The 25,874-nt window shown below is 41.0% G+C and overlaps 1 protein-coding gene across 2 annotated transcripts in view; it reads right to left on the bottom strand.

Annotated features, from left to right (window-relative positions):
- Positions 1-25,874, bottom strand: part of LOC147665017 (butyrophilin subfamily 1 member A1-like) — a 166,226-nt gene that overhangs the window by 56,709 nt on the left and 83,643 nt on the right. For both annotated transcript variants that reach the window (XM_086949814.1, XM_086949813.1), the window contains exons 6-7: positions 24,293-24,313; positions 5,384-5,416 (exon numbers count right to left, since the gene is read on the bottom strand). In XM_086949814.1, the coding sequence (XP_086805940.1) occupies positions 5,384-5,416; positions 24,293-24,313 (54 nt within the window). The remainder of the gene's footprint in view (positions 1-5,383; positions 5,417-24,292; positions 24,314-25,874) is intronic.

A 25,874-nucleotide genomic window follows, 5' to 3' on the forward strand; every position in this document is an offset into this window, starting at 1 on the left:
CCCGGACAGTGTGTGTTTTGTGATCAGCTTTCACTTCCTCTTGGCAGTTCTTAAGTCAACATAGGCTGTGTCCAGTTGCTGTTTTACCAATGGCATGGAGAAATTAGTTCCGCTTGATGAGAAAAGGAGATGGGCCAGGCGTATAGATCCAGTTTCCTGCTCAAATTCTGTTTTTGTGGGAAAGGGCTAGACCAAATGTTAGCATTTCTGACCAGCAATTATTAAGTTGTCTTCATGTGAGCACCTTATGGAGTAACACACTTCCACCTCTAAATGACAGTGACTCAAAGCCAGACTCTACCTCCATGGGATGAGATGGAGTGGGGGCTTTTTCCCAGCACTTCCTTTGTGCTGTATCCACTTGGCTAGAACGTTCACTAAGATGCCAGGGTTCAGTTCCATAAGCTGTTATGGCACCCTACTTGGCTTGGTAGATGTTTTCTCAAAGCACGAACATTCGAATAATATCTCTCTTTGCTGATCTCTTTATTTCATTTGCTGCTGCCTCAGTTAAGTTTGTAGATATTAGAAGGTATTGGGTCCATTGGGGGACAATATGATAATTCTTAGGTATTGCATTGTTCCAGTTTTTACAGGGGTGCTCCGACGAAGTAGAACTTTCTGCTTACAGTTTTTCTTGATTAGAGGCTTCTACGACATAGTTTACGATTTCTATTTGTTCATAATTATTTCCAAGATTTTACAGTTTTCAATTTTGTTCAGTAGCAGCTTCAGGGCGTTCTCATTTCTTTGAACGTCACTGACTTTGGGAACATCCTGTGCTACTTCTCTCACAATATCCAGAATATAATTAATATATAGGTTGAATAGTAATTAAGCAAGCAAACTCTCTGTGCTTTACTCCAATGTTTGTCTGTATCTCAAGAGTTGTCCTGATTTACCACAACTGACTTGTGATGATGAGGAACAATACAGTTCTGAACTTAGATGGACTAGTTGATCATTCATTCCCAACTTCCTTGGCGTTTCCCTTCCTTGCCTTTTCGACAACATCAAACACTCAGAAAATCTAGAAGGTAGCATAAAGTGGGATCTTCTTCCAGATGTCATATTTTGTTGAATAGAAATTGTAGAATGACTGCTTGGATGACAGTGGAAAATTACCTTGTGCATGAGAGAACATGCGTGACTTCCTTCAGTAGGTTTCTTGTAAAGATTTTCTCATCCACATATATCAGGCTTGTAGGATGACAGAACATATTGATTGTTCATAGTTCCCTCATTAGAGAGAAGAACCAGTATGCTGTTTTTCCAAGACTAATGCTAAAACAAATTTATAAACTGTTAGATTTGTTTTTTATACTAGGATCAACCAATGTTAAAATGACATTCAGAATTAAATTAGCTCCAGACATTTCCCTCTTTTTACAGCATTAAACTGGAAAAAAATGTACTACTAAAATTCAAAATTCTTAAAATTTAATTTGGAATTAAATTGCCGCTAGACATTTTGTAACTTTTTTAGGCTGCCAATCACTAACTTTGTTGTTCTTTACGTCACATATTCACAAATGCTTTGTAGGGATTGACAGGTTCTATGTGTGTGCATTGTTCATTATTAGTCTATACCTCCTCCTGCAATTTTTCAGTCCAGAAGATTGCAGAATAGTGGCCATCCAGATTTCGTTTCGGCTGCAATATTTATTGCATGCTGAAGGCCTGATCAACCTTCTGAATGTATTCCCATCTTTTTCAATGGCTTCCCTCTCAAATGCCTGCCACCTCTTTCCCAGAAATCATTCTTCCTCCAAATTATTGGTTGATAATATATCAACCATGTTTCCCTTATTTTAATTGATCAGACCCATCTTGAATGGTCCCTACAAGTTTGTTCATCAAGGCACACTCTACGTCATCCCAAATAATTATAGGATGCCTCCTCTTTGTCTGGTAAGCATGAGAATCTTTGAGCCTATGTTGCCTAGACATCCAGTGACTACACTCTTCTACTAATTTGGAATAGTTCTCTAGTAGTGTGGTATTTTTGAATTGTTCATTATCACTGCTCCGCAGCAGGAGATAGGATAACCTTTTCAATTAGTCGCATAATTTCTGGTTGGGTCAGCTAGGCCCTGCCTCTCAAACTTGCCTACCTTTGATCTTGCTACATTTGCCATTTCAGAACAGCCTCCCCTTCATCTACAAACAGGTCATCATCCTGAATCAAGTATGTATTTAGAGAGTTGTGGTTGGTTTCTTTACTCAAGAAACACAAAACGAAATGGAAGGAATGCTTTAAAATAGTCTAAACCACTGGCAATAGCTCTTGATAGCATTCCAATCCATAACTTCTCATCTGATGTACCATTCAAGACTGAGGCCCGCCTTCTGTAAATCAGTACTGACCTTCTCCTCACAGAAACAGCCCATCCTGAACTGCAAAGCAAGACCACCTCAAGAAGAGAGCACAAGCAGTCCTCAGTCTCTTCTCCTGTTTATGTAAGAGCACACACACACATGCACACACACATGCAAAAGACAAAGCAGCTGGCAGTTAAGGGCTGAGAGGGTATATGATGATGACACATTGTGGAGAAAGGATCATGAGCTAACAAAAGCCTCCCCTGTCTAGCCCAAGACCTCTGCCACCCAAACAGGATCCTCTGCATCTTCCAGTGGCCAAAAGCCTGACCCTCTGTCCAAACGAGTGAAGAGCTCATTTTAGCACCAAGATGGATTCCTGTTTCATGTCAATGAAGCAGACACAGGCCCCATACTCACTCTACCACAAAGAGTACCTGCACTATATTTCCAAGTCCCACATGGATGGAGCAAAGGGCTTGGTTAAGTGAGACAAGCAGATCTTGTGAGAGGGCCGTAGGCATTTCTCCCCTGAAGGCAACAGGTAAAAAGGCCTGTCCCTCAACTATAAATTATTAGTGGCACCACTAATAGTCTGTTTCAGCTCAGTGAGAGGACAGCAGTTACTTTATCTGTAAGGAGTGCACCTTTGTTGCGCCTCCAAACCTCACAGCCACACTCTTGGTCTCAGTCTATTCAGAGCGCACATGTAAGCCTGTTGGGTTTACTGAGGCAAAAAGCATGCATGGTGTTCAGTCATTTGTTAATTGCCAAACGTAGGGCAAGAGACTACACTTTCTAGAGCCATGCAGGAGACATTGCTTGCCCAACACATCTGGCTTTTCTTGAGGGAATGTGAAGAGAGTAAGATGCTGCTCTGTATTCTTTGTGAATGTCCAGTGTTTTTCCTTTTCAATGGTGAAAGATCACTTGATGCAATAAAACAAACGGAATAATGGGTTTCAATGCACTAAGGGAGGTGATTTATCCCTAAGCAGGTAGTCCTTGCTACTTTGGCTAAGTTGGTGACATACTCACTGTTGATCTTCACATAACTTTTGCTGGGCAACTGACATAAGGTGGATTATCCTTTCGCAAGATGAATGGTACGAGAGAATCTAGGAGATGACTGTCACAGAAAAGCCGATTCACTTGGTGAACAATTCTAATGACATATTTTGCCTTGCCTGATAACGCATACGTCCTGTCCTACACAAATGAGAAGACAAGGATCACCAGAGAATAGATTAACTGCAAAGGTGTAAGATTTTGGGAATCCGTGAACACAGGTGGAAGGTCCCTTTAAGTAGGAGTATAATGTGTCAGGTATTCTCGGGAGGTGAATTGTGGTGTTCGGAGTACTGAAAATATCAAAGTGTATAAAATTACATTTTATACGCTTTGATATTTTATGTCAATTTAAAAAAATCCTATGGTTTGTTTACCTCAATTAATGCCATCAAATAATTAGGTAAGCCAATTTGCTTTTGAAAACTATTATTTGGCAGGAGTCCAGATTCGGGTAAGGCTTTCCGCTTCCCAGGGTTTACTAAATCATTGGTCTATCCCCCCTCTTCCGATCTACCACCCTAGGGAAGCATAAAAGGTTCATGTTTGGGAGATAAGGTGGGGGGTGCAGCTCAAAGCCTCTATCATCCACTCCGTTTTGTTCCTCAACTGACACCACTGTTGGTGTTTCACTCCGCTTTGGGGGGCACATTCGGGGTAAAACACTCCTAATTTTCCTTGAAAGCTTGGTACTGATTTGACAGAACCATGGCCTGCATGAGTGCAGAGCTCCACCATAGGCAATAGCAAATGGGGGCCTGTATGGGATAGCTACTACTAAAAAGGGGAGCAGTCCCTCTTTCCAATATTTTGAACTTCAAGTAGCCATCTGGAAACAGAGCTGTTCCTGCAGACTTGTCTGCATCTACCAGCTTTTAGAGCCAAATAACTCTGGTGGCTTTCACAGTGGCATATGTATGCTCTGCACACTGTGCATCATCAATAGCAAAAACAATACTCTGTAGGTATAAGGATTTTCTCAACAGATTGGTATTAGGATTTTTGTGAACATGTTAGCACCACATAGGGCAGAGGTGTGGACTTGTACAGCAGGTTCTTATTATTCCAGGAGTTAGGAGAGCTGGTAGAGAAAAGCTATCGACAACACACCGGAGGAAAATGGTTCTGATTCCACTACAGCGCTCAACCATGTCATACCATTTCAATGAATTCATTCAATGTTTTGTATCCCTCTGAAGGAGTCATAACCTGCTAACAAAGTGATCCTTCTTGTGCCTCTCAAACTTTTTTCTACAGCAATGTTGCTTTTTTCTTAAAGTGTGTTTTTAAAGGATTTTGAATAATATATTTCAGCTTCATAGTGTGCACTCCCTTATTAGAATGGATCACAGTTTGGTTCATTTTTGTGAAAGTAATACATGTACAGATAAATACAGATTTGCATTTTGTGACCAGTACAAACCATAACGTGGGAAGGTTGAAACCATACAAGATATTGAAGACTGTTTATGATCAAGACTCCCATGTTCCCATTTTTACTGATTTTGACACATAAATGCAGACGGAAGACAATGTGTTTCCTGGCCTGTACTTCAGTTCACGCGCCACTTGCTTGTGTTGCACGTTCCTCAGCTAGGGTTCATCTCTGAGCATCAAGGACCATTGCAGTGCCCTAAGCGCAGCCATGTGGAGTCTTGCGGCATGCGTATGAGTTTCTATGATGGAATACATACATGTTGCCACGATGACATTCCATTGCCACACATCTGTATAAACTTGCCAGAGGAGCTGTCTGACATACAGTGGGTTGGAACCAAGAATCAGATTTCTTGTTTTCATGAAACATTTTCTTCTTAGCTAAATAAGTATCACCGCCTTTAATTTTAAATTTTCATTACCATTTCTTTACAAGCTATCACAGAAAAACATTCAGAAAACCACTGAGCTTGAAATTTCCATGCACACCATGTTTTCATTCATACAAATGATTAACCAACTGCACTGAAATACAAAATAAAAGTAAAGTATTTACCCATTTCTTGTCTTTTTTCCTCTTTAAGTCTGTCTGCGGGGAAAAAAGAGACCACTATTATCACAACACATTTTAGAAAAATAATCTTTTTTGCTGTTAACAAATACATACTTTTCTTGAGCGAAGAGAATTATGCAATGACCAGCATAATATAATATAGTTGTCTTTACTATGACTATATTTTGAAACAAGGAGAGTCTACAGCTGTTGAAAAACATTAGTTTACCCTCACAAAGGAGGGAAGGAGGATACACCGAATTTCATACCTCGTTAAATAGGCTCACTTTAGGCCTAGAAGTCATGTTTTTCAAAATGGTTGTCAACCTTGTCTCCCTCCAGCACAGTTCACTGTTTATTATTTCTGCAGCACAGAGTCAATCAGAATACTACTTCTTTATTTCAAATGTCATTGTTCATGCTGTTCTCCGAGTCTTTCCCACTCATTCATAAACTGCAGCTATTATTTCTTTTTTTTTTTAATAGAGGAACATCACAATATACAAATTCATACTGAGAAGCGATAAAACTCACCAAATAACAATAATATAATATTAAAGATAATAATAAAGTGCAATATGCGTCATAATGAGCATATAAGTTTCAAAGAAGAGAAGGATCTAAATAATACAATTCATTGTAATAAGGGCTTGTGGGCAGATAAGACCTCGACATCCAAACTCTAGCCGGGTCCCAGATGCGCATCAATCTGGATCTGCCGGCTGTCTCTTTCGAGGCTGGAAATTTCTAAGGAGCAGGCATTTACAAATTATTGCCACCATACCTGTGTATGTGGTGCCTCACTTAACAACCAATGTTGTGCCAAGACTAATCTAGTCAGCGAAACAGTAAAGAAATTAATCCCAGCTACACCTGATGGGATAAAAGGTGACTACCCAAGTACGACCATTTTGAGATCTCAGACAACATCAGTTTTCAAAATACCATTCCATTTCTGGAAGATATAGTCCCAGTCCCCATGTATCCTTATACAGACGGCAAAGATATGTAGCCTTCAGCCCCATCATCCATGCACCAAAACTATTTCCCATCTTGCCGTAGCCTCATTTTACAAAGACAATATGGTGTATCGTAAAAGTCATACAAGATCCTGAAAGTTGCACAATTTCTTGTAGGTCCATATAAACTTCTGCCAGCTAACTTCAAATTTATTATTATTTTTTTAAGCAGTTTTGGGAAAATTAAAAGGTATATACTGAAATAAATACAAATAATGCAGAAGGATAACTATCTTTATAATATTACACCTTATAATCAGACCCAAATGCAACCTGTTCGATTTTTAAACAACTTCTATAGAATGGTCATATACTTAGCACAGTTTAACTCAATCATCTCCTCTGTAATTGTAGTCAGTTCTACACCCACAATATGTTGCAGATGGAACCTTAACTATTATTTCAAGGCCTTTATGCTATCTCACTGTACCCATTCATTCACAATAGGTTGTTGTTGTTCATTTATCTAGTTTTCCCCACCATCGCTGGTGGGCATTAGCATGAAGTGGGCAAAATGATCATTCATGTAGTGCAGGGGTCTTCAAACTGTGGGGCCCGACCCCCAGGGGGGTCGTGAAGTGATAGAAAGGGGGTCGCACATTCCTGGTCACACTTCTGCCTATTAATATTATTTCCATTAGTCTTGTGTGATTCCTTAAGTCCGTGGTTCCCAAACTGTGCGCCGCGGCGCCCCGGTGCGCCGCTGTGAGGTGCCAGGGGCGCCGCGCGCACAATGTGGGAAAGTGCACTTCCTGTGAGCCAGAGGTGCAATCAGAGTGAAATTACGGGGGGGGCTGACCTTCAAGCAAAATCTCCATTCTTTAGCTGCAGGGCCACTAAGCAGGGGCTGGGCGGGACATCAAAGCCTCATTAGCAAACAAAAGGTCTTTAAAGACCTTCAAAGTGCTCGGTGCGGCTGGCTGCGTGTGTGTCCAGGAGCTGTGTCATTCCGGGCTGCCACACGAGAGGGGGTGGGGGGCTAAAGTCCTTTCAGTCAAATGGGTGTTTCGCTCCTGGTGTGAGCTGTAGTGCGAATTACGTGCCGCCTGCATTATCTGGGAACATGGTGTTTATGGCCCGTGAGTACTGGCGCGATGCAGTCTGAACATGCTCTTCCCCTTACCCTCCCTGGAGTTAGGGGCTCTTTTGTTAGGGAAAGTGAGGGTGGGGGACAGACAGGGATCCCAGGCATTTGTCGGCGGATCTGAATGCGGATTAGGCCGAGGCGGCAGCATACTCCATGGAGAGAGAGAGCTATTCCCTTCAAAGGGATGAGGTGCTCGCTTAGGCCACCTCTTCAGATGTTTGTGTTTCCAAACTGCCCATTGACAGCCTAGGAAAGTGTAGCGAGTGCTGCCGAGATGGAGGAGAGGCTGGAACAGGGGGGACTTTCACTTGTACAGAACACTCTGACCCGTAGGTCAGGTGCCCCCTGGAGGAGGCGCTGCAGCCAAATACCTGCTTTTGCAGAAGTGGGAAATTTATTAAAGTAAACACTTTCTGCAAATGTGAGCATAAATTTATCAAACCCGATTACTTCTCCAGCAACCTGTGGATGTGCACACCGAATAATCCAGGCACATATGGGTTAAGCATCAGTGATTTCTCAACTGGGGAGAGGATGTGGTCTCTTACAGCTAAACCGGAAGACCTCGAACCAGGTTAGACTCTCAGCTGGAATGCTCAACATCCTGTGATTCTAATCTAGGGGAAAATCACTTAATCTCCCCAGTGCTGAACAAAAAGGAATGTGTCTATCGCAACTAGTGCTAATCAATATAAAGCGCTCTGATACCTTCGGATCCAGTTTGCGCTGAATAAAACTCTGGAAAAAAAAATGCCAAATGCAGGGCTTTAAGTGGGTTGTGTCCTGCCAGTGCACACTGGCAGTTCTTAAAAGCAGCTGCTGAGACTGGTCTCTTTCGAGCTCTCCATTTTTGCCCTCACCATCTGGGTAAAAAAAAAATATTAATTCGGCAGCAGAACCACCCTTCACGGACATTGACGTAAAATCAAAAATACTCGTTATGTTTCTAAGACAGTCTCATCATGTCACAACTGAAGCATTTTCAATATTTTCAAACAACAAAGCCATAGAGTTGTCGATTATTTATTTTATCTTATGCAGCTAACAAGCATTGATAAAGAAGTTTAATTTAACAATTGTGTGGTTAAAAAAGGTGCATGGAAACATATGGCTATTAATCTTGTAGTATTGTTTCTCACTTAAGGAGTTCTTATTAAACAACTGGTATCTTTTTATTTTGTTACAAATATGATAATAATACCTTCATTGCATCCCAATTACTTTAGGAAGCCAACACTAAGTACTCCTGAGGTCGTGATTACATCACCCCCCTTCCGCCCACCGGTAAAAACATGGTGGGGAGCCACAGCCAACTGCCAATTAGGTCAAGGGAGCCACGGGTCAAAAAAGTTTGGGAACCACTGCCTTAAGCCAATCATAGCTTTTTAGTCAGTAACACTTTGCTTGTTGGGATGTTAAACTCTTGCTTACAGTGTCAATAAATGACGAGTCACAGAATGCAACATGCTGTTGCCTGAAGAGTCAGCAGTTGATAATGTCACATTTCTAATGGGTCACTTGGCAACTATGTAAAAAGTAAAATAAATAAAAGTTTCAGTTTGTGATTTTCTACATTTTTTTGTTGGCGACAGTGAAAGGTTATTCAGTGAAATAGAGAAAGGGGGGAATTGCATTTCAAGCGCTTTTATTATTTGGCCCCTACCTATTGGAATCATTTGCCCTTCTATATTCGCAGCTGCAAAGACTACGCCAAATTCACAAAATTACTAAAGACTTACTTATTCTAAATTTGCCCTATGGTCCTGCTGCTGGTGTTTACCCGCAGCCGAGATACCCCTTCAAATAGACAGAAATTTGAAGGGAGAGACTTGAGGTGATGAGAAGTGTTGAGGGGCGAGAGAGGTGACGGGTCCAGAGATAAATGCAAGAGATATGGGCAGTGAAATGACAGAATGACAAAAGGTGAAGTGAGAGGTTGAATGGGGAGAGTTCAGAAGTTGTAAAAAGGGGTGAAAGAAAAAGGCTTGCAAAGTGAGAGAGGGATCTGGGCTTGGAAGAGGAGAGAGGAATGGTATAGGGAGGGTTGAGAGTAAAGTGGTGTGGGTAAACTGTTTAACTCTGCATAAGACCACCAGGGTTTTTGGGGGACCCCTGCTGCTCCCAGCCAGGGCCAGGTGAGCTTTTAATGTGGCTACGCGTATTCCTGCGGAGTGGAAGGTCCTTCAAAAAGGTTGACTAGACATCTTTTTGTTGTTTATTGCTGCATTTTCATTATAAACTGGTAATGATGAGGTGAAATATTTCCTCAGTGTTACGGTGTGTAAACAATTTCAAAAAAATAAATTAATACTATCCCAAAATATGCAGCATCAGATAGCATTATTTATATTTTCTTACCATATAATTTAGTCAAACCTGCCGCATAATTTGGTCCTCACCTGCCTCATAATTCCAGTACCTCTGCCTATAGGTTTAGAATTTTTTGTCAGGAGGGGGTCCTTACGCCTAAAAATTTTGACTGGGGGGTCTCGGCATCCAAAAGTTTGAAGACCTCTGATGTAGTGGGATAGTGCTTAGGTGTTAAGGTAATATGATGTTTAATGAGACCGTGCCCTGATTTCCTATGAAAGTAACATATTTGATTAAACCTCAATGATTTTGTGGTTTTGCTAATTTCATATACGAAAATAATGTACTACAACCTTTTGATTTTGGGGGTGAGCCAGAGAATCCTGAAGACTTAGATGCTGCTAGAAATGATGCCTGTTCTCTTCTGGATTTTGCTGCTCACTTTGGACTTAAAATATTTTCGATTTTATAATTCACTGTAATTCCCTATTGCTGGGGACATTCATGGCATTGACTATGCACCAGATGTTTTCTATGAATTATTGTAATAACTCCTTCAAATCATTCAATGTTTTTTAAACTCAGTTACTAGGTGGGCATTTTTGATTCATTGTTTGTTTTCTGATTTTTGAATGCGCCGGGAGGTACCTTACATTGGGGATACGAAACTGAGGTTCAACACTGTATCCGATTCGTCAGATTGTGGGCGTTTTATTGAGGTAAAGTTTCCGGGTGTACCAATTGCAGGGTCCCTCGTGCCCAGAAATCTGTGGTAGCAGAGGAGGGTTGGGAGTTAAGAACACATCTTTTCTGCTCTTTTTTGCTAGTCTGCTTGTCCCTAGTTTAGTGAATTTTCTGATGTGGATCTTTGTGGAGGATTTTGCTGTTAATACATTGTTGAGTTGTGTGTTGCTTAATGGACTGTTACAGTGTATTTGAGGCGTTTTGGCTATACAAAGTTGATTTTGGAATCAAGTCATATTTTGATCACTGTGAATTTGATGTATTATTCTTATTTGTGATTTGCATCAAAGATTCTGATTTTATTGTTTCGTTTTTGAGTATCGGATTCATTGAAATCCAAGATTTTTTGATATTATTGCTGTTGAACTTGTCTGCATAAAGGCAGAGTGTTTTGCTAGGCACCACATACACAAAGATAAGGTTTGTTTTCTGAATTAACATGTTTTCTTTCTAGTTTTTTTGTGCAAAATCTTGTTTGGTGTCTCTTGCTCCTCAGTGCACAGGAGTGATTACACTAGGCAAAGGTGGATTGTCTCTGGACGGGAGTCTGCATTGGTGTGAATTGAGAGTGACAAGTGCTATGAGGGTACCAGTCCTGTATCTGTTGTTTGTAAGATTTGTTTTAGTCTCCTATTTAAGTTGAGCAGGCAAGAGTTTGGTTTATTTAGTGTATCTTCATTGAGAAAGGTTATGTAATTGTTTTCCCATTTACTGAGAAGTTGGGCTGTGATTTGCCGATCAGTCGAATAGTTGCAGTAGTATTGGTAGGACATCACTATAGAACTGCGCCGCCATTGATTGGTGGCTGTCAAAGCCACACTCTCATTGGTTGACCTTTGGCATAGATGAGCTGGGATTGGTTGTTGTTCGTTAGTTTGTTTTGTGTGGGTTTTGCATCATTTTGAGTGGCAATGATGGGTACTGTGTTCAATAACCCAAAAGATCTAAGCGTACCTGCTACAGACTTTTTCACCTGCACTTGATTTTTTATCAGTGTACTTGGATCTGCGACTAGCATGATTACACTTGTAACAAAGACTTGCAGTTTGGTTAAGGTGAGACTTCTAATATTAGAAAGTTACATTTCTTGAGACAGAATATGAATGAGACAAAGTTGTTACCTAGATATGCACAGTTTGAGACATTGAACAAATGGGATCATATGGCTACAGAGAAGAAAGGAAAGAAAATGAAGAAGCAGGTGAAGGGTTTGTTTAGACAATGGCTGGAAGGCAAGTGGGATCATCAGAAGAAATACTGACAGGAAGAAATGATAGAGGGAGTCAGAGTATTGCCTGCAATAGAGACAACAGACAAAACAAATCTGATGAGGGAGGAACACCGAAACAAAGCCAAGAACAAGATTTAGATGAGGAGAATAATATTTTTAATGATCTTTTGAATTCAAGACCTCCTCCATACACTGATGGAATCCAGAGACCGGGGCAATGTTCCGTAGTACCGGATATGGGTGCAGCAGGAGATGGTACGAGTGTACAAAAACATGGATTGACTAACAGAGACACTACTGTTGTTTATCCACTACCAAATGACATGCCTGTTACTACTATTCCTGTTGAATTTCCCAAAAAGAGAGATATTAATGTTGGCTTTTCAAGCATGGATTTGGAGACATTTTACGGGGAACAATCTACATAAACAAATTGATATCATACAATATGGATGAAATGAGGAACAGAGAATGAGCTAGGTGGGCAAACCAAGCATTTGATAGGCTTGTGGAATTGACTTATGAATGTGAGGTTGACATCAGTAGAATGAGAAATGTGAAGCGAAATTACAAAATGGATTTGACAAATTTCTAAATACAAGAGCTGGGTTTAGTAACCTTATGAACCAACATTAAAGATCTAATTAAGAAGATATAGTATTGAAGGGATTTAAAAAATACAGTGAAAGGTTACTTCTAAAAGGAGTCTACTAGTGATAGTTGGAGGCAGTTTCTGAATTTCCCCTGAGAGAAGTACATGGAGGGAATTATGTGTATTGGACAAGTGGTTATTTTTTTGCTTTGACAGAGTTCTCAAAATTGCAAGAAGAACCTGAAAAACTGAGAAGGGGGTTCGTTGAATGATGATTTCGATAATGGTTTGGACTGATTTGGATGTGTCATTAGAGAGTGTTGACCCTAGCGATTTATGGTCTGACTGTAAGGTTATTTTTGTTTGGTTAACTGAAGGAACATCTACGGTTGCGCCTAATAATGCTCCATCTCAGGGGGTTGCTGACTAGTACAGAGAATTAATAGGATACTAGAAAAAGAAGGTGCAGAGAGAATGAACCCCTTCCCTGCTCATGACGAGCTCAGCTCGTCATGAGGCACACTGGAGCTGTGCTTATGACGAGCTGAGCTCGTCATGAATAGAGAAGAATAGAAATTTCCAGCACAGGATGGGAATTGCCTTAGCAGCCAAGGTGTTAAATCAACTGGTCAAAGATTTTGAGATCTACACAAGAGCAGAAGGAGCCAGTTCATGCCTATTATGAGAGGTTCATTAAGCTTTTTAACAAGTACCCTGGATCTGAAGATCCTCGGAAAGATGCCAGGGTTTCTTTTTCTGCTTTTGTTATGGGTTTGTGTCTTGAGCTTAGTTCTCATATACATTAGTGTGTGAGGTGTTGGCAGACTAAGGGTATTAATGAGATCTTGAAGTATGCCAAATGATGGTTTGACGCAAAGAAGAAAAAGATAAAGGAGAAGTTTATGGTTGCCCTGATGAAGCAGCTTCAGAGAAATGGCAAGAACCAGATGAGGGTTTCTAATTTTGATTTTATGCCGCCTGACAAATCTGGAATTAATGGGATGCAAGGTGTGAGAACAGGAAATGAGATGGTGCAGATGCAAAAGCATGGAAGTGTGGTTGTGAATAATTCTGGAAAGAATGAAAATATTGGTTTGCTAAAGAGGAGCACTGCTTGTCACTTTGCAGTAGAATCGGCCATTGGAAGCTGACACTGTTTCAGATTGATTTTATTCTCCAAATAAGTAAATCAGGTCCAGATACAGTCAGTGGCCCCAGCCCAACCACCTTCTGTGCAGAATATAAAAAATAAAGGTCAGTTTTGTACGAATCTAACTACCGCCCTAGTGTTGCAGCAAAATATAAGAAACAAAATGCCATTCAGTCCACTGTCCAAGCAGAATCCATTGCTTCCGAATAATGATTTCCTTCAGTGACTAATTCCCAGTGAGAGTGAATTTCTTGTTTGAAGCAGTCCTGGAGGTAGATCAAAGTGGCCCATACATTGATGGTGAAGTCAATGGCCACCTGTGCCTTTCTTGATAAATACGGGGAGCTACCCATTCTTCAGTTGATTCTTTGGAGATTTCAAACCTACAGCTCTTGGGAAGAGAAGTTCCTGTTGTAGCTATTAGCAATAAACAGGTTTTTAACAAGGCAGCAGATGTCCCTGTTAAAATAAGATCAATGGAAAATAATCAACAGTTCATATTATATGATTTGATGCCTGTCACCTTGTTGGGCAGAGACTTGTTTTGCAAAATGAACTGCATGATTTATTGCACACCGGATGATGTCGCAATTGAGACTCAAGACGAAGATTCAGTGTTTCAAATTAAATCACATGATTCAAGAGTTTAGTTGTTCCCAGTCTGCATTAAAGATGACCTACGTTTGGATATAAGACATACTGTGAAAGAAGAGTAATGGGATGTCAATGGAAAAAGAGATAGAACTGACATAAGGTGCAAAGCCTTTCAGTATAAACATGCAATCAAAGGCAGTTTCTCTAGAATTGACCAGTACAAACTTTCAAAAGAGAAAGAAGAAGGAATTAAGTTTGTCACTGGGAAAATAAAATAATTCTACAGGAAATGCTGGGTAGTCAAGTTTCAAGTTTATTTATTATGTTTCGGCTCTCAACAGAGGGCCACATAAAACACATACAATTATACAGAAATAGTTACAATGGAAAACATAGGTTACATAATTAAAGAACCTCAGCTTTATCACTGGGTAAGCAGGGAACTAACACTTCTCTAGGAAATATTTAATAAATATCTAAAAACCCCCTGAAAAAGTAAAAAATTCTAAAACAGAACATTTCATTTGGCGGACAGTAAAGTGCATGGAAAAAAGTTTTAACATTTAAAATTCCCAGTTGTAAACAAATTGGTTTTAACCACTTAGAGCGCAGAGGGCGCAATACTGGACAAATAAACAAAACATGATTACGATCCTGTATGGCATTACTACAAAGATTACATATCGGGGATACACCATACCATTTCGCAATGAGGTAATTAAGGGGGAGCAGATCATGTCTTAAAAGGTACCACAGTCTACGGACTTTATGGGGAATATTCCAAGAAAGGTATTGTTGGGCCAGTTTTGGTGTATATGAACTTAGCAATAACTGCCTTTCTTTAATCCCTTGTTTAGCAAGCATATCCATCTTAAAGCTGAGTTCCCATGAGGCACTTTTTAATTTTGACTTTAGTTCGGCAGGAGTAAGCAAGAACAGTGAGCTCTCATCCAACTCCAATAGATTAACAGCTTTTCTAAAGTTCTTAACCAACATTGAGAACTCATTAAAGTGGCCAAAAAGTTCTTTTTTAATAGCATCCCGTAGGGTATCAGGGTTACTTCTTGCTAAACAGGCTACCCACCTTACGAGGGCAATTAGCCTCTGAACCCAACAACTACGAAGTCCGAATTCTAGCCTGCAGGCGAAAACTGAACAGGCTGTATTTAGGGAAGAAATTCTTCTTAACACCTTTCCTTCAATTTTGTGCAAGAATTCCCAATGATTTAGGTCCACTAGTTCTAATCCATAAAGTAACGTGGCAGGGATCTTTGCTCTGAATACCTCTAGAAATAGTGTGAAGTGTCTCTTCCCTGTAGCATTATACAGAGACCTTAACCCCATACCATGAGCCAAAGCTTTATGAGAGATGTGCTCAATGTGGGGTTTCTCACTTAAATTTGATGAAATGATCTTACCCAGGAAGGTATAAGTTTTAACCACCTCAAGTTTTTGTCTTCCTATGGCCCAACCATAATTTTCAGATCTACATTTTTTCTTTCCAAAAGTACACATTATTTTACTTTTCGAGACGTTAATCTTCATATAATGTGTTTCTGCAAATTGATTTAATGCATGCAGACGGTTGGACAAGCCCTTTGGTGTTAAATCTAGGATGAGGATATCGTCCGCATACATTAAGACAGATATCTCTGAATCTCCTATTTTTGGTGCTTGCCCCACACAAGCTGTAATAACCTTTGGAAGATCTGCCGTATACAAAGAAAACAGTGTTGGGGCCAATATACACCCTTGTTTCAAACCATTTGGGGAAGGAATAGGTTGTGAGAGACCTCTCTCCCCACCATATAACACCTTGCACCAAGTGCCCGAGTGAAGAGCTTTCACAAGTTCAAGGAGCTGTGTTGGCATGCCTAAAGCTGCGAGCTTTCTCCACAGCGTTGGACGATCCACTTTGTCGAACGCTGTGGAGAAGTCAATAAATGCCACGTATGCTGGGTAGTCCTTGCAATTCTCCCACGATGGACTGTAAAATAAGCAAGTAATAATTGGAGAATCATGCAAGACCTTAAAAAATAAATAAAATAGTGACTCCATGTCCTGCAAATCATGCAGTACTTTTGTTCTAGATTCCAATAGATGCAGAATGGTATACAGGCACTGACCAATGCCAAATGTTATTCGCCATCCCTCTGTATGAGGACAGGCAATATACTTTTTCATTCCAGATTAAAAATAAAGTTTTTGTTTGGTGTCTAATCTATATATATGACCTAGTGGTCATTTATAGTAAGACAAAAGAAGATTGACACATTTGCACTTTTGAATCATTATGCTGACAATAGTCATAAGGTTTCCCCAACAAAGATGGCAAACTGTAAAAAACTAAGTGATTTACCCTAGTCATCACATTGCAAAAAGGAGCATGGAAAGTCTGAAAAGAACACATTTCTGTAATTCTGAAGATGAATCCTCCTACGCCTTACAGGGAAGTGAGGATGTCTCCAGGAATTGTTGGTTCCTGTTGCCAGTGGTTTCTAAACTTTTCCTTGATTGCAAAGCCTTTAGTAAGGGTAACCCACAGTGATATCAGAGATCTGGTACCACCTTATGACAAATGTTTAGAAGCCTTCTGATTAGTGAGGGGAAAATTGTAGAATGCACCCGCCCTCTGAATGCCTAATTACAATATGTTTTTTTCCTCTATTGCAATGAGAGAGTCTATGTGCTCTTTCAGTTCTCACTCAGAAACATGGAGTCATGAAACCAGTGGCCTATCTGTCCACTGTGTTCAATCTAGTAGCTGTAAGACTTCCTGGTTGTCTGAAAGCAGTTGCAGCAGTTTGCTTTGCAATTTCAATTGAGCAAAGTTAAGTTATGGGAATGGGAAATACATTGATTGAGTTTGTCCCACATTCTGTTGAGATTTTGCTGACCCATACATTGATTGAGCATATGACAAAACAGTTGTCTGACCCATTATGAACAAGTCATACTGGCAGCCAGGGCGCTTTTGGCATGCTGCCGAGCTGGGGGCTGATGTTCTGCGGTGGGGAAAATTTCGTTGATGGAGACCTGCGTGTGTTTCGCAATAAACAAAGCAAAACAAATTTCATTCAGCACACGCAGGTCCCTATCAACGAAATGAGCCCCCAGCTCGGCAGCATGTCAAAATGCCCGGTAGCCAGTTCGGCCCTGCTGGCAGCTGAGAACATCGCATTCGAAAGGTGTAATTTTCTAGATTCTGCAATACTGCCTCCTGTTCATACAATAATGAAGACGGAGACAGGAGTGGTGATGATGATGATGAACGAAAGCGTGGTTGCTTAAGTGTCACAGAGTAATGTACCAAGCAAGAACCAGATATTAAAGAAATTCACCATGAAATGGCTGATTTGATTTTGTTTATAGATGTTTCTTGCTTAAGAGACTATCATAGAAAACTAAGAGTTGCCTAACCCAGCTTGCTCTATTTCTGAAATGATTAAAGCAACATACCTGTCAAATATATCTTCATCACAAGTGGCAGATTTGATTTCAGTAAAATGTGATTGCACTGACGAGAGCATGGTTCTTTGCAGAAGATTTGAATGTGACGATTTATAGAGACAGCCAATATGGTTTTGGAGTAGACTTTGGATGTTGGGGTCTAAAAGGTGATTTATGATGACAACCTCTGCAGCTCCCATCAGGAATAATTACAATATACCGCCAAAGGAAACTAAAATAATCAAGAGTGCTGTCCAGAAGGCAGGAAAAGATGTGGAATATCTTGAAAATAAACATGCAGACCAGATGGACAGATATTGCGCACTTGAGAATGAAACAATGAAATCAAATGAGCAAATTAAAATCCAAGAGACATAACAAAATGAAGCAAGATAGAGTTCTGTTGAAAATGCAGACTATGTAAATTGTTTCTTATTAAGCCTAATTCTGACTTCCTTAAGTGAATTGAAAGAACTCCAGCAGTGTCATCTTAAGGATGTTGGGGTATGTCTGCTAGACAATTTTTGGGACCAGCGTGAATTAAAAATTTTTACTTTTTTACCCTTTTCATGAACACTTAAGCCGTGATGCCAAACAATTATAAGTACCATGTTAATCTTTAACAAGGTCGCAGATAAACAGTTGAAATATGTCCTATCTGGAACCCTAAATATCCTTAAAATTACACTTGGCAGAGAAAAGGGGGAGAGATTAACATAGAAGAAAAGAACAGAATGGGATAAAATAAAGACAAGGTTCATTTCCAGGGAGGTAATTGTTCTGGAGATTTCGTGGCGTGTGAGGGTACACCAAAAACTATTATCAAGGATAATGGCATTCAGTTTGTATGAAATTAAATGAAATGTACAAATGAAAGGGGGCTGAGCTTACACCACTACTCGGCTGCAAATGTGCTGATGTTGCCTGCCATTGTATCTGTCCTTTTTTTTCCACAGACCCAGGTACACCTAGGGCGTGAATTACAGCAGCTTTGGACTGTATGTCCCAGAATCCCATACTTTCTACTGCACCTGTGCCTGATTAGTGCAATATTGTAATTGTAGTTGTAATTGTAAAAGCTCTTCTATAGCGCATGGCTACTCGGGAGCATCCCAGCGCTTAGGACTGACCAAAGGGAAGTGGATTGCAAGGAATGCGGAAGCCCAGACTCTAGATCCTGGGAAACAGAACAGTTTTCAGCTTCTTTCGAAATGCAAGTAAGTTAGGCTCTTGTCGGAGGGATGGAGGAAGGGCATTCCATAACTTAGCCGCATTCAATATCCATGAACTACAGTCCCGCAGCACGGCACGCACACAGGCGAAGCCTGGGCCAAGGGTGGGTCTGTCCTTGCCAGGAAGAGCCAGGGCAGATCCATCCCCCTTGAGCGTGCCTTCGGAGGCCGTTTTAACTTTGGGAAGCATCGTATAATGCCCACAAGTTTCTTTGCTACATTTTCCTGTCGGGTCTTCACTTTGTTATTCCCCCATTGAGGCTTGTGCAAAAGGTAACCTGAATGCTTGAGCCGTTTGGTTATATCGCAAGGAGAGCCTGGGTCTGATGTGACCTTTCGCCTGTTCAAGCCTACTAGGTTCAACAACTCCTGTGACAAAAAGTTGCTTCACAACAGCAGTTAGCTGGTCCTTTTAGGACAATGAGCGGCAAGCTGGTGAAGTAGTTACTTTTACATCTCTATTGTGGGCTACAATACACGCTCTTCTGTTGCTGGGTCACTGTTCGTGGGGACTCGAGGTACAAGATGCCTGTGCTGCCATAGAGGAGGGAAAAGGACTCCTTGGCTCCCGCCGCATAGCGCTTCAAAAAGCCTCCTGACATTCCGCAGCATGGGACACTTATCTATTGTTGAACAATTGTACATGGGAACTCCAAGTCCCAGATCTAGAAAAAGGTACTCTTTTTCACACACTGACCTTTCTGCATGTGGAACTTTATCGGTCAACCCCACCATCTCCACTCTCTGTACCGCCAGCTGCTTTAATCTCAAAGTTCCCTTAGACCTGGTAACTGGATGCACTTAGTCGGGTTGGAATAAATTGAATCTCCCAAGAAGGTGGCCTGGTAGCCTAGGCGCTGTCAGTCAACACTACGGGGAATTATGACATTTTAACCTCTAACCTGTTGCTGCAAGTCTTACTAGGCTCCCTTTTATTAATTTGCGTTATCTTACTGTTTTTTGTCTCTTGTGGAAAAACTCATTGTTTCAGTCTCTTGCATAGGTAAACTGTTTCCTCCCATCTGAAGTGTCTGCATTTCTTCCCAGGGATTTTGTGAATGACAAGAGTTGGGTGGAGGAGACAAAGAAGCTAAAGTAGCACTGGTTTACTCAGTAGGAGGGGATCTCACTTATAGCTGGTGTGTTACATGGGGTGTTGGGCTTCGACTGGAGACAGGAGAAGCCTGCACGGAGAGTGGCTGGTCCGTTTACTTTTCTAACCCGTACAACTTTCTTACAATTTGTATTTGGGACCCTGTGTTATTGTCTCCAAAAAACTGGCCAAAAAGAAAGCCATGGAAAGACCCCGCCATTTTCATGCCTCCACCAAAGAATACCTCTATAGATAGTATACTGTGCAGGCCCGTGAGGGCTATCAGCACGGGACTGAATTCACTGAACAGTGATTGTCCTTAAAATCTGGGGCATCTTCAGGCCTGAACACAGTAGGAGCCACATCACCCACAAACTCATCAGAGTGCATGCCAATCCAGCAAAGTCTCAATCTAAGCAAATCAGCAACTGATTCTGTACTTACTTGCAGGTCTGTTAGATTGGAGCCAACATACTATGGAGGGATAAGGGGAAAAGACAGCCTGTGGACACTCAAGCAAGGTTACTAGGGCTATCTCTCGTAGTCCCACGCAGCATGGTAAGGAAACATCTAGCGTACCGCCTAAGGATTCTTTAGAGGGTGTTCTTTTGTCCACACCAGTAACATCGAGCAAGTTATTGAGGACTGCATGCACAAAGTTAGTGAGCCCCTTCGAGATTAAGTCCACTCCATTTGTGTTCGGTTGGAAGCCATGGAGAACGAGTTGACATTTATTTATACCAGGTAAATAAGAGCTGACATTTATTTAGACAGGTACAGGTCCATACTACACTAGCAAATCTCACATATCCTAGGAACTCTCAGGTCATCAAGGTGGGGACAATTGAGGCGAGACACTCTACTAGTAGTCAAGGGCTATCCACATGCACATGCACATTACCACCAGAGAAAAGATAAGTGCCAGATTCTCAGACTCACGGATGGTCAGGTACAGAGCAACCATTACCATTTCCATCTTTGCATTTGAGAAAACCAACCATGTAATAAGCAAGGAGACACTCCCAGGGGGTTATCCCCTGTTGCCAATCCCAGCCACAGTGGACCATTGGGAAGTCCAAAGTAACTTATAGTGAATCGTCCACAGGCATCTTGTCCATATGTAGTAGTTCTAATTTATGTCCCGCAGCTTCGTGAATGACAGAGCGAGCCATATGAAGGTATTTAACAAAAATGTGAGCTTGCTTGCACGCCACTGAGGCCTCCCTATATTCGAGGCTAGCAATATACTAATATCAGAAAGGTAGTCTTTATTTGGCCCAGTAGGGTGGACCAAGGGGAAGACTGTATTATCATAAACGTTAGATTTTCTGTCTGGCCCAAAAGGTGTTATTAGGATGTGCAGATAAATACCCACCAGTTAGGAGCTCCATTGAGCCGTTGCCATTAGGCTATTTTTATAGGCCACTTGTTCACCAATGCTCCCTCTTTCAAAAACAGCTTCCGAGGACAGATGCATTTCCATCCTTTGCTCTCCTAATGCAAATGGGTTCTGGTGATATCCACTCAATTCCAATCTACAACCGCTATGATATTCTAGCAGATGTAGACTGACTCGCTAACTGCACATGGCAGCCAGGGCACAATATTAACACAGTAGGGAGTGGCAACCTTGGCAGTGTTTCATGCAGTCCAGCGAAGGGCATTGTCCTGCAAAACTCGGTGATGACCCAACTGAAGCAAAGTACTCATGCCGAAGAAATACTTTCACCTAAACTACACAAAGTTGTTGGGTCCCACTGCCATGTTTTCTTTACCAAATTCAAAAGAGAGGAAAGTTGGACAAATCACCTGAGAAAGATCCCTTAAACAAGGATTACCATAAGGAATGTAATGCATACCACTTTCACTTCAGGGCATGATAACTTGGGCACTGGTTTAGATGTATCAGTGTTGGGCCAATCTAGATCAAGTTTCTGAATGAATGAATTGTACAGGATTGGCCTCCCTGAGTAAATCCGGCAAACCAGGTTCACTTCCTGAAATATAGCTGGTCTGGAATCCAAACCAGATATCCCAGAATGGTGTTAATTCACGGAGCTACATGATTTTTGCCTTTTCAAGATACCTGATCTTTGCATTCTGCAGATTACCAAATTTGTTATAAGGCAGCCACATCCTCAGGGTGGGGTAGACCCTTTGGGGGTCTAATGATTTGATCCAAAACCCCTATCCCTGGCTTGCGGAGAGTGATCAATGTGGATTAGCCAGATAGATTGCATTTTAGCTTGACTTCTTCTACGGTGGTAATATGCTACATTTACTGTGTATACTGTAGACCTATGGGGAATAAATTGTCCATTGTTTTAGACCAACTGAATGGGCATTTGGCACACTTCCAGCCAGTGCAAGCAAAATTGTGGGTGGTGATCTCAACTACCAATATGAACCGCTCAGTGCGGTTAGTCAGGCCCTAACGGCTGATGAGGAAATTATCTGGTCTATACCGGAGCTAGAAATCCCCTCAATTAAGAAATGGTCTCCCATAGGAATCCAGATCAATGCCTTCACTTTAAACCTGGGCTTTGTGTGTGTAATGGCAGAACAACCTCTGACAAATTAAGTAATCACACATTTATTAGGACAAACCATACTAGCCTAATTGACTATGTAATGCTAGATGTTAAATTATGGCCATTACTAATCGACGTACCATAACACAAGAAGCTCTGGCTATCGGGCCCTTTGGGGTATATCCCAAAGTAGATGGTCCAGTGCATTGTGGGAAATGTAGTTCTGGCCTCCAGCAAATTGCAGGTAGCTACTGTTTAACCCCGGACCTCTGGATGTCGAAATAACTTTCTGCTGAGCTTATCGCTGCCAAGCCTTGTTGGTCGTCAGTCGGGGAACCACCACGTGTCTAAATTTATATACAAAATCTGCTTTTTTTTTATAAACTGGTAACGGATTTCTTTCGAGGTGTGTCAATTATTTATCATCCATGTTCGTTCTCTGAAATGCTTGTACCACAAAAAGAAACCTTTGGGTCAATAAGACGTGCTATTATAGCTGGAGACCTAACCATAATGGAGTATCCCTTTTTAAGGACGAATTTCCCCACCCACCATACGTGCCATGCTTCTTCATTAGGAACCTCCTCAGACCATGATGCCTAGACACGGAACAGGTTACAACCCCCTCTCTGAGAAGGAGGAGCTCAGGGATGTTTTTGAAAGAGAGGTATATTAAATACCAACAAGGTGAGGTAGCAGAGCAAAGTGAAGGTGATGGTGAAAACTAGCTACAGGATCAGCAAATACCTTTATTGGTGCATCCTAGGATAGGATTAAAAACAGGGTACTATAGAGGAAGATTTAACCCACTTAAAGTGTCAGAAAAAGGTTGACATGTTTCAGCCTGTAGCCCTCAACAGAGGTGTTGTGGCTTTCTTCAGGACCCAATTTTGTGGTACATATATTGAACAGAGGAGACAACCCTTCCAGGTCTCTAAACCTCCTCTGACCTTCTAGTGTGATGTACTCTGAAATGCTTACCACATGTTCATCTAGTAAAGCCTGACTGCTCTTTGTCACTCTATCAAGATTGATATAAGAATCACAACATAATACTGCACCTTCCTACAGAGAGGAAGTGGAGTGTGGGCGAGTTTGTGATTTTAAAAGGCCTGCTTTAACACCTAGCAGGTCAACATGCATAGGACCGAAGCAAATCAAAGCTAAGAAAAATGTGGTTGTTCTTAGTGATGGTAAGGTATGGAGTATGTAACACTTAGTTAATTGTCAGCATGATGGGAATCCACCACATGTTTCACCTGAGATTTCATTATCACACTGATTGTCACAAAGTTCTAGAGATAAAAATGATACTCAAATTGGTCAGGCAAGTCCAAAATCCACTGCTCCAAAGAAGACGATTGCATCTCAGGGATTATGTAATGTTGTAACAGAATTATACATTCTCATGCTATTTATTCTTTGGTGTATGGTGTTAGAATTATTAAGCTATTATTTTCTTTGTTACTGGTCCTTTGTTTTTTTATTTTTTTTATTTGCAATTGCAGGTTTTATTTTCCTTATTTCGCTAGCTTAGCACGATTTTATTGTTATTCATCAGGGGGAAGAAGTGTTGTATTCATTGTGTTCAGAGTTCTTTCTGTCCCATGATGCATTATGTGCAATGTAGTGCTGTGCTACCAGTGGAACTACTGGACTGGGGAAGAGTATTTGTTGATGTTCAAGGGGGCTGTGTTCAATGTGTTGGTGGACAATAAACTTGAGGAATGTCTTCACTTGGGTTCTGAGAACCTAATACTAACATTATTTGTGTACTCCAGCATTGATCTAGATGGACATATCCACAAAGAAGCAACATCTGTGCTTTGCAAAACATTCGCAGCAACATAAAGACTTATTTTAAACATAAAATATTTACCTATTGTTTGCAGCAGATGATCTTGGGAAAGAAGAAAAAGAAATATATAAAATGTGCATATTCTTTCTTTTCACAATTACCATCAACGTAATGAAAATATAACAATAATACATACTACTGTGGGTAACTTTGCACAGGGAATTAATAATTTTATAGGGACTAACAAACCCAACACTACCAGACACACAGAGAACATCTTTTTTCCTACACTAAAGTGTTCCTTCTTTAACACCAACTGGGTTTCCTTTGCTTACAAATATTCAATAGGCTCATCTGTTTTATGAAAATATATAAAGAAATAAATCCTGGTACTTACAACAAAGAGAGGATTTTCCTGCAATCACCGGCTGGATCACCATTAGACCTTGCTTCAGCTGTTTTATTTACCTGGCACTTTTAGTTTACAATTTATAAACAGATAATGGAGTTTAGAATGCCTGGAAGAACCATTGCTCCCCAGTGACACCACTGTCTTTCACAGGGAACATATTACCAAAAAAAAAAATTACTGCCAGGTACCAGCCCTCTCTTCTAAAAAAAGATGTACGTGTTTCTTCCACAAAGTGACTTCAGAACGGATACTCAAGACCTCCACTCTTATGTCTAGATGGTGGTACCGCCCTGCTTCATGCCCTCCCAAACTCTACAATGACACCCTTTAGGGGCATCCTACAAACTGCAACACATCTGATCCATGGCCTAAAGAAATATGATCACATCAACCCATCCTGACAGGACATCATTGGCTCCAATTGCCAGCTCACACAATCTTCAATACTAGCTACATCATTTAAAATGCCATCATAGCCAGCACCTTGCTTATCTTGCAGCCAATCTAACTATGTCTTGTGGTTCTCAGGACAGCCACAGCCAGATTACAAATAAGTGTGAAAAAGAAAAAACAATGCAACTCGTATCTGGAAGAAAATATCTGCATTCTTCAGGCATGACCAGTACTGCTGCAATTTAGGAAATAGTTGAAGACTTACCGCTGTAAAGAACACTACCTCTCAATGCATCAACTGTCTACAAACCAGCTGCAGCGCTTATCAATCAATGACTATATGCTTACCTTTGACCCTGTACAGTGCTCAGCTGCCTTTTAGTTAGGTTTGCACTATAAAACTACCATATCTATCTATCTATATAGTAAGAAAGCTTCCGACAAACACCAGCTACTCTCCTCTCGGGGTCGGTGCGAGTTCCGGGTGTTGGAACCTGGCTGAAAATGCACAAAAAATCATTGAGTTCTTTCCGGACCAAGAATAAGACTCGCACACCAGGGTCCCTGTAAGCAAAAATGGTGTTATTGGCCACGCGTTTCGACCACAACAGTCTTTTTCACAAGCTGGGCCCTGTTGAAGCCGCCCTGAAATTGAGGCGTTACACACATGCGTTTCTTCACCTTTTTTATTCAGCAGTCTTGCAGCAGCTGCACGAGCAAGTAAGCATTTGGCACCATAGTGATGCAAGACACCATCGTTACCAGCAGTTTGATGATCATTCTCACAGTCAGAAGACATGATGGCTGGTAAAGTGAAAGCAGCCATCAATCTATCATTTGGGATAGGTGTTGCCTATC

This window comes from Lissotriton vulgaris, unplaced genomic scaffold (assembly GCF_964263255.1).
Source record: "Lissotriton vulgaris unplaced genomic scaffold, aLisVul1.2 SCAFFOLD_499, whole genome shotgun sequence".
Lineage (NCBI taxonomy): Eukaryota > Metazoa > Chordata > Amphibia > Caudata > Salamandridae > Lissotriton > Lissotriton vulgaris.